Below are 10370 nucleotides of genomic sequence, written 5' to 3'. Positions count from 1 at the left end.
TCAGTGACAACAGTCAATGCAGGATTCGTTCTGGATGTAACACTTTCTGAAGCTCCTTGTAAAGCTAGGATTGATTTGCAAAATCACTGGAGAAATCAGATCTCAGAGAAGGCACATAGGAAGGTTTGATAAAATACCTTAACCTGAGGATGGCTGGTGATTTCCTCTCCGTTTATTGTGTAGTATGTTTCACTATAATTTGAGGCTAGGAACTCCCTGGAAAAGAGGACAGAGAAATGCTGAGATTTGCTCATTTTTGACAGTGAGTGGATAAAACCAATTATGTGAGCGAGAAGCTTCCAGACTGCTTCCGAACCTCAGAAACTCCTCTTACAGGAAAAGTGAGAAGCAAAACTAACCCACTCCCGTGGAACAACTTTCTACCTGGATTTCATGGGTTGGTAAAAAATGTAAAAGAAAAAGAAAAATATTCTAGCAGCTTTAGCAAAGTGGCACCTTGAGAAGAACGTGAAGAAAATATTATCTTGGTAAAAATCGCTTGCCTTAGGAGTCAAAATTAATGCAAAAAATCTCATTAGAGACTATAAAGTCACAGGAGAGGACAATATGTCAGCAGTATTTGCTAAAACTCTGTCAACACATAATTTTATATCCACAAAAAATGACCTTTTAGAATGAAGAGAAAATAAAGACCTTTTCAGGAAAAACAAAACTTTCTAGTTTATTTTTATAGGCGTTTAGGTAACACAGCTATGTGCATTTGTCAAAACTCAATGAATGTATACTCAGGTTTGTGCATTTCATTATAAAAAATTTTAACATCAAAAGAAAAACCGACCAACCCTAATGATATATTTGTTTTTTAGAGGGATTTTATTGAAGTTTATATGCAATATAATTTAAAATGCATAAAAACACTGATGGGTGAATGGATGGGTAAATATATAAAGGAATTATGATATGAACAAGCATAATAAAATGTTAATGAATATTTGTGTATATGTCTATCTTGATGGGATTATGGATATCTGTATATATTAATGGGTATATAAATGTTCACTATAAAATTCTTTCAATTTTGCTCCATGTGCAAACAGAACTTGCTTTGATATCTATTTTAAATAAAGTTCCCTTAAGAACCATGGTTCTCAAATTTCCTTTGTTCCACTGATTCACAAAGTATTTGTGGGAGTATTCTCAGTGTGTGTAGAGCTCAAAGCACTCCAGTACCCCCAATAGGGAGTAAATTAGAAACTAGAGAATAGTGTCTATAATTGTTAGGCTGTTGAAATGATGTGGGCTTACATTTGAAGGGTAGGAATTCAGCTTATGTACAGATGAAAATGACTTCAATTCACTTCACTGGAAGTTTTTACAAAAACGGTAATACTATAGACCAATAAATCTATGTTATTAAAATCATAATAGAACTTACCTTGATCTTAAAAGGTGAAGTATGAAGGTTTTTTTACTTAGACTTATTTCATATATAAATTCGTTGTCATAAGTTTCCTGAAAAACAATATCCATAAGGTGAACTAGATATGTGCTCCTTCAGGGTGGGCTGAGGGTGGGCAATGGGCTGGGTAGTCTACCCAGAGTTGAGCTCTCCTTTCAGGCAAAATGGTAAATATGGATAAAACTGAATTTATAAGGAAGCTAATATATGCAGGCTTTTGCTTTCCAGTTATTTTTAAATAAATGTTTGGTGCTTATTTCTAGTTAAAAAGAAGGGAAAATGAAAAAATTCATATTGCTCCTATATCCAGAGATATATGTTATTATATGTCCTTGCTGTGTCACTCCCCCAATGAATCTTCTGCTTATGTATTTTTACCAGTTTTGTGTACACTGGTCTTGTAGCTTACTTTTTTTACATAAAAGTAAGTTATGGCCATGACCACTTTTCTATTCCAATAAGTATTCTTTTATAGTATGTATTTTACTGCTGAAAAGCATAATGTGAACTTATTTAATTTACACTTAGATCAGAAATTTGATTTGGCCTATTCACTCTAGGTAGACAGAATTTCACTGTCAACAACATGGAAAAAGTGTAAAGTTTTTGGTAAATAATTCCAGATAAACCTGAGGAATGGAAGTACAAATTTAGAATTTCACCAAAAATTTATAGTGGTTCTTGTTTCCTTGCCTTACAATATTAACATCAATAAAATTGTTCAAATAATGAAATAACTTTTTGTCATAAATTGTTGTCTTTAATGACAATTAGAATTGATATTTCCTTTTGTTTAGTTATTTGTATATTTGTATATGAATTTCTAATTTATGCCCTCTTACCATTTTTTTCTGGCATCTTATTTATTTATGAATGGTAAGAATTCTTTATAATTTAGGGATTCACAGTTATTGGACATATATCTTACACATTTCTTCAATTTATTGTTCATACATTTATTCAATTGATGTTATTTCAGTCACAGTGATCATATGGAAAATACAATGATGCACACGTTAGTGGTCACTGCTCTCATGAAAACCATAGTGTGGCAAAAAAAAGAAAATCAAGCAAATGTAATTGAGTATTATAAGCATCTTAAGAGGAGAAACACAGTGACTGTGTAGGAGGGTATTGAAAGGAAGTGTCAGGGACAAGGAAGAACACATGCAGAGAAGTCCAATGTTTTTGGAAAGTCAAGTTGAGTAGAAACGGAAATGAAAAGTAGGAAGGAGCCAAATCATGTACAGCTTAGTGCGCCATTTAAAAGAATTTAGACGGTATCTTAAGAGCAAAGAGAAGCAAACATTTTTGGCAGAATAATGCAGTAGGTGTGATATTTTAGATGTCTTAATTATTGAGGGTAATGAGTCAGCAGAAATCATGACTGTAGGCAGGAGAAACATGTAAAGGCTGTGTCTGTGATACTGGTGGTTTGGGCAGGGAAGTGGCAGCAATAATAAGAAACAGTAGATAATTTTGAAAGATATTTACATGATAGAATCTACAAGGCTAGGTGATTGTTTGATGGGGGAGGCTGAAGAGAGGAGTCAAGAACTACCTCTGGTTTCTGGATTGTGCCTCTACTAAGAGGAGGGTCTTCTGAAGAGAGGCAACTTTGAGGAGGGAGAGGGGAGTTTTGTGTTTGTTAAAGATGAGGTGTGCAAGTGTAACATAAAATTAGGATTTTATTATAAAGACACAGTATTCATAGTTGGCAGGCAAGAAACAGATTCTCAATTAAATGAGAGTTGAATCCCATTTTACAACAAGATGACCTTTATGTGTAGATATGTAGGTGTGTGTCTATGCCTGTGTGCATAACAGGATGGTATATCAGGACTTTTTGAAATGTGAATGAATATAAATTTTTATATTAGCTAATATTGAGGAACAATTTTTACATGTCAGAGGTGATAAAGTTATTTTTAACTGTGTCATTAATTGTTTTAATGAACAGGATTAAATAACCTTTATTTTTTATTTTAGAATTTTATTTAAGTTTTAAATTTAGTTTTATTTTAGATTTAGAGAAAAGTTGGATGGACAATATAGAGAATTCTCATGTAACTCCACAACTTACGTTTTCCTTCATGTTATTATGGTGTATTTGTCACTACTGATGAATCAAAATTGATATTATAATTAACATTTACACGTAGCCACATTTCCTTCATTTTTGTCCACTGTCCTTTTATGGCCATAAGATCTCACCCAGTACACCACATTACATTTTATTGTCATGTCTCCTTAGGCTCCTCTAGACAATAACAGTTTCTCAGGCTTTCCCTATTTTGGATGACTTTGACAGTTTTGAAGAGTACTGGTCAGGTATTTTGTAGGCTGCCTCTCAATTTAGGTTTTTATGAGTTTTTTCAAATGCTTAGACTGGGTTTATGGAGATTTGGGAGAAAAACAAACAAACTGCCATTTCCATCACATCATAACCAGAGTATATACTATCAACATGACATCCCTGGTGATGCTAACACTGGTACCTGGCTCAGGTAACATTTGAGAGCTTTTTTCACTGTAAAGTGATATTGTCCCTCTTCCCTAGTCCACTCTTTGAAAGGAAGTCACTAGGCACAGCCCAGGCTTAAAGGGTAAGGAGTTATGCCCCACCTCCTGGGGAGGAGAATATCTACACCAATATTTTTATTTTTCTGTACGGGGTGTCTATTCTCAAATTTATCGACTTATTAAATCACTTATTTATATCAATATGGTGTCATAGACATTTATTTTATGTTACGGTCCAAAATTATGTCATTTATTGTTGTGCTCAATTTATTGTTTCTTCCTTGGCCATTGGGAGCGATTTCAATTGGCTCCCATGTTCTCTTAATATCTCTCCTCATTGTGGGTAGAGGTTGTCTGTTTGAGAACTTCCTTACTTCCTGGTACAAGGTGCTCCAAACTCATCTTGTGTATTTCCTGCCTCAGTTCAAGCTCATCTTGTGTATTCATTGTGGACTTTTAATGTCAGTATTGATTAAGTCTTAACAGATGCCAGAAGAGCCCACCGGCTTTTACACAATGGGTGGTAGAAAGCTGGTTTTGCCCTCTTAGCTGGGTACCAACAATCCACCAGTTAAGAGAAGGTGAGAAAAGACAGTTCAAGACAAATCTATTTGTAAGGAGATTATCAGAAGAAAATGTTTAGAGTAGACATTGTTTCCAAAGGGCAACAAACAGTTGCTTTTTCATCACCTCAAGCCATCACTACAGAGGCCTCAATAGTACCATGGGGAACATTACAATGTGCCTTAATTATGACTGACAGACCTAATAAGTGAAGCCTGGGGGGCTGGCTCTTCTAATGGCGGAGGGAAGAGAAGGCGCTGCCCTGCGAAAGGTTTGCCCTCTCAGGAAGTGTTAGGTCACAGTGACAGTAAAAACCCAAGGCTCAAAATGCAGTTGCCTGGGAATAAAAATACAAGGGCCAACACTGAATGTCTTTTACAATAGTGGGGATTGAAAATAACCTCATTTTAAAGTTTGCGCCCATGATGTGTACTATACATTTTCTACATAAGTAAACATTTATTACTTTTAAAAATAAAGTTGTAACTTTTTAATTTTAACACCCAAATAAACACCCTTCTAACCAATGGGCCAAATAGGCCTTTCTGATGCTGTGGAAGTTGTCCATCTCTGCTGCAGAACCTGTCAGCCGAGTAAGCCTGCATATCAGATCCCTGTTCACGGGGAGCCAGCCCAGAACAAGTGAGTTGCCTTACATCAGTCTGAAAGCGGGTGGTGGAGCTCCTCACACAAACTGAGAAATGTTGATGGAGCCCCCTAACATCTGAGCTTGACTCCTAATCTGTCAAGGGCCTCTTTCCTCTTATCCTCCACTTCCCACCCACGCAGGCACAGGCCATAAACTGACTGGGAGTCCTGAGAAGAGTTGAGACTTCTCTCTTCTCATGATTGCTTCTAATGGGAAACAGAGGTTGCTTTCCACACGCCTGTGAAAGCAATGCATTTTATGGATTACTTTGAAATCTATACCTGTAGGTCATAATCATGAGTGTGCCAAACATCTCGCTTCTCTATCACAGGCAGCCTTTTAGGATAAACCAGTTCTTGACCCTCTACTCCATGGACGGCCTTTTCTAAAAGGAAGCGTAAAGGGAAAATACATGCGGCATTAACATGCACCCACGGTGACTGGATAACAGAATTACTCTCACAGAGTTCACTTGCTCCCAATTAGCAGCCATGTACAACATCACTATAAAATAGCACCCTTACTTTACAAGGAAGGGCATTGAGACAGATGTTCCCAAAGTAGAAAAATGTAAGTAAAATTGGAAAGGAGGCAAAGAAATCAGGGTGCTTCAGCTTCTTCTTTTAACCTTGTTCTATGTTGTCACTTTTGTCATCTTATTCTTCTCATGCCTGTCTCTCGATTCTGCCACCTGACAAAGCCTGCCCTAGAATGGACTGTTTCCATGCAAATCATTGTTTGTATCTCCCAGGGACAGTTGCATTTGAAGTCTTAATTCAAGAAGCGAAATAGAAGGCCTCCCTGGTTAAAGGATTGTAGATACTCTTGAATCGGTGTTACACAGAATCTACACATTTCCTGTCACATTGGTAGTCGCCACACCAAAGAGCCATGTGGAGGAAAGACACGGGACGTTGGAATCTGCTCTTTTATTTGAATCAAAGTTTTACCAGCTTGTGAGCAGCACACCTAATCTCTCTGATTTCCTTATCTGCAAGTGGAGATCACAGTATAAACACTTAAGCATGCTAATATACAAAGTGGCTCATGGCTAGTACAGTGTCTGCCGCATTACAAATATTCAGTTCACCCCTGCCTCCTTGCCCCTGTAACTCAGGGTATTTAAGAGCGACATGGCATTTCATAGAATCATAGAATCTCAAGATTAGCTCTAATCTAGTTCAAATCCTATGCTGTGTTCCCAGCAAAATCAACAAAGGATATTGTTTTTATCGCTTGCATTTAAATGTTGTGATTAAAAAGACATCACCTCATTGCACAATAAGAAAACCCTGATGAAAGGATTAAGACGTACCTTTAAACTGAGAAGTGAATAAAATCATGAAAATTAAACTCCCGGAAAGCATTCTGAATGATTCTGGTTGAAGAGGGATGCATGTGCTTGAGAAAAAATGTGCACAGTTCCTTGTCCTTGCTCCCACAGCAAGGATGAAGGGTCTAACAGGTAGTTAGACAGTTTTGATCCAGTTCAAGGAAGTGTTCCTTGACCCACGTTACACAATTTGTAAGGTGCTTGAGGCTAAAACCTGGAGGGTGGACAGCATGTACTAATTAAAGGCAACCACTGTGCTGGTGGTGCAGGTGGGCTGGGCAGAGATCCCGACTTCACGCCCACTGTAAATGATTCCTAGTGCACTAAAAATTCAAAAAAAAGAAAAATCATGTATGCCTCAGGAAAAAAATGGTTGAAGAATGTTATATAAACTTTGGTCAAAGAAGGTCTTTCTATTCAAAATGCCACATGCAGAAACTTTAAAGGAAAATTTGATATAACAAAATAGATAGAAATATTGGGAACTGTCTAGCTAAATAATGGCCTTTAGTATGCTGTATGAAACACAAGTTAGTAATCTTTATTTTGCTTCCACTCTGATAAAAGAACCCAGGGAGTCATTGGGGGCAAAAGGGGGAAATAAAGGAAAATAACTTTACATATTTTTTAAAATATGTTTTTATTGATTTTTAGAGAGAGAGGGAGAGGGGGAGAAAGAGAAATATCAGTTGGTTGTTACTGCATGCCCTTTACTGGGGATCAAGCCCACCGCTTGGGCATATGTCCTGACTGGGAGTTGAACAAGCAACCTTTTGGTGCATGGGACAACACTCACCCAATTGAGATACATTTGCCAGGACTATCTTTTTTCTTCTTCCATTTTTATTGAGATGTAACTGATATACAACTCTGTTTAGGATGTACAACATAATGATTTAACTTACAGATATTGTGCAATGATTACTACAATAAGTTTAGTTAACATCCATCATCTCTTACAGATAAAAAAAAAAACAACAAATTTTTGTGTTAAGAACTCTTAGGATCTATTCTCTTAACAACTTTCCTATATATTACAGAGGAGTGTTCACTATAGTCACCATGCTATCCTTATCTGTAAGTGGAGATTAAACTCCTAGTACTTACTTATCTTATCACTGTACCTTTTGACCACCTTCATCTACACTTACTTATGAAAACTCATTTATGCTATAAATTTCAAATTAATTTAAATTAAAAGACAAACAAAAACTCTATAAATGCATGCACCACCTATCTATATAAAAGGTTAATATGCAAAGTGTCCCCTCGGGAGTTCAACCAGGAGACCAGGAGTTCGATTGCTTGCTAAGACATGAGCTGACCACCAGGGGGTGACGTGAAATGAAGGGAGGCCCCAGCTGACAGCTGGAAGGCCCCTATTGGCCCTGGTCGCTGGCCAGGCCTAGGGACCCTACCTGGGAATGAATTTCAAACACCAGGCCTCTAATATATAATAGAAGTTGAGGGTAAATGTCCCTATAATATAGAACTTCTTCAAATCAATGCAAAAAAGAACACATTAATAGGTAAATGTGTAAAGGACCTGTGAAAACTTACCTATATGTCTGTGTTCTCTTATTATATTCGAAGAGCTATCCCTTTGCCAATACATCCTTTATCTGTGTGTGTGATTCTATCCCCAACATTGTTTCACATTATTGATTATCCCTACAGTAGTCCCCCAAAACATAACCAGTCTATGACAATTGAAAACTTTCTTTTGATAAGCTTAAATAAGCTCAAGTCTTCCCCCTTACAAAATATCCTACCGTCAATCCTATATTCTACAAGCACCTACCATTATGTTTTTTTAATTCCCTTTTCAGCTAAACTTCTCACAGAGTTTATATAATTTTTAGTAATTTTCTTATCTACAGTTCATCCTAACCCATTAACTCAGGCATTTGCCTTTATGATTCTACCAATATAGCTGCCTGTCTCCAAGGAATTCACAATTGCTACCTCCAATGGATATTTTGGTTCCTCATCTTACTTGCCCTCTCAGCAATATTTGGCACTATTGACCAAACCATTTCCTTTGAAATATTATATTTAACTTCCTAGACAAAAAACAAAACAACAAAAATGAAGCCTGAAACAGACTTCTATATCAAAGGGGCTCTGTGAGTCCAAATGTCAGACAAAAGCAGATCTTTTTAAAAATTTAAAATTTTACATTTTTTGGAATTTATTTGAGTGACATTGGTTAATAAATCATTTAGGTTTCAGGTGTACAATTCTGTAACACATCAGCAGTATATTGTATTTTGTGTTCATCACCGCAGACCTTAAAGATTACACGAGTACGGGGGTGTTTTGCTTCCTTCTTATTTCTCTGCTGCAAATCAATGAAGCAACCTCTCATAAGATGCTAATCTACTCGCATCTTTGTTTCCATGATGAGTTTGAGGTTGTAGAGTCTCAAATTCATTACTTATTGCCACCTGGATCAGTTTTTTACATAATAGTCAACTGGGGGTGTTTTTCTTGGAGGCCTCTCAGCAGGCTTGCCTGCTGACCCCTTTTGATCTACCTCACAATCCAGATACCCCTAGGGCGTGCCCTCCTGAGCTCTTTCCTCTCCCTTTTTTCCCCTCAATTCTGCTCCCTCTCTTTGTCTAGCACAGGGGTTCTCAACCTGTGGGTCACGACCCCTTTGGGGGTCGAATGACCCTTTCACAGGGGTCACCTAAGACCATTGGAAAACATATATAATTACATATTGTTTTTGTGATTAATCACTATGCTTTAACTATGTTCAATTTGTAACAATGAAAATACATCCTGCATATCAGATATTTACATTACGATTCATAACAAAAGCAAAATTACACTTATGACGTAGCAACGAAAATATTTTTATGGTTGGGGGTCACCACGACATGAGGAACTGTATTAAAGGGTGGCCGCACTGGGAAGGTTGAGAACCACTGGTCTAGCGCAACTTGGCAAGGAACCCCACAACGGTGGTGAAAGCATAGAAAGGATGACAGATGACAGAGATTATCTAAATCAGAATAAGAAGCAGCCCACTCTGCAGACCCAAAATGCTTATTCTTGTACCACCTTTGTAAAGAGAAACATGAAGAAAAGGGGAGATAAATTCAAGCACATAAAGAGGATGAACAATAATATCTTATTCAAACTATAATAGTAATGGCAAAAGCTTCACATAGAAACAAAAAATTAGCATTTTTCTGTCTGATTTTAAAAGAAACATCATTATAAAGTACTCCAAAGCCATATTAATCAACGAGAACTTGTAATTCTCTTTGCTGAAGCCAATTTCAACCCATGAATTGTGCTGTAAATGCATTGAAAAGAACATTCAATTCAGAGTCAGGAGCTCTCTGTTCTCCTGTGATTAATTCTGCCTCCTCTGGCAAATTACTTATTTTCTGGGTCTCCGAGTCTTATTTATAAGTTGGGACTGTAAACTATTTGATCTTCGAGGATCAATAAACTATTTTAACACCAGGATGCTATGTTTCCTTGCTTTTACTGATTTCTCCCCCTTTTCTAAGACCTTCCTCATTGATTAGGAGCTTTTACCCCCATCATACTTTTCATTTCTAACCACGGATTTGTCCATTAATATGCATAGTAAATGTCATGCAATAAATACATGTGTCATAAAAGATCAACTCACTCTGCCACCCAAATGGACAAAGTTATTTCTGGGGAATGGCAGACCCAGAGTAAATAGAGTATAAAGAAATTTCACCTCTTAATTCTGATAATCCTATGACTTAGCTAGTGACATTGAACAAATTACTTAATATTCCTAGAATTTTCATTTCATCATGGGAAACTAGAAATAATAGTACTTTGTACAGAGGATCCCTGTGCAGGTTAAGTGTGATAATGAAAAATTCATT

General features: G+C 36.8%; 1 protein-coding gene across 1 annotated transcript in view; it reads right to left on the bottom strand.

Annotated features, from left to right (window-relative positions):
- LOC102770797 (disintegrin and metalloproteinase domain-containing protein 7) overlaps positions 1-10370 on the bottom strand; it is a 12646-nt gene that overhangs the window by 1081 nt on the left and 1195 nt on the right. The window contains exons 2-4 of the mRNA XM_006771931.1: positions 5438-5541; positions 1397-1473; positions 138-216 (exon numbers count right to left, since the gene is read on the bottom strand). Of these exons, the coding sequence (XP_006771994.1) occupies positions 138-216; positions 1397-1473; positions 5438-5541 (260 nt within the window). The remainder of the gene's footprint in view (positions 1-137; positions 217-1396; positions 1474-5437; positions 5542-10370) is intronic.

This window comes from Myotis davidii, unplaced genomic scaffold, assembly GCF_000327345.1.
Source record: "Myotis davidii unplaced genomic scaffold, ASM32734v1 scaffold1166, whole genome shotgun sequence".
Taxonomy (NCBI): domain Eukaryota; kingdom Metazoa; phylum Chordata; class Mammalia; order Chiroptera; family Vespertilionidae; genus Myotis; species Myotis davidii.
The sequence above is the reverse complement of the archived record's forward strand: the minus strand, read 5'-3'. Positions and strand labels throughout refer to the sequence as shown.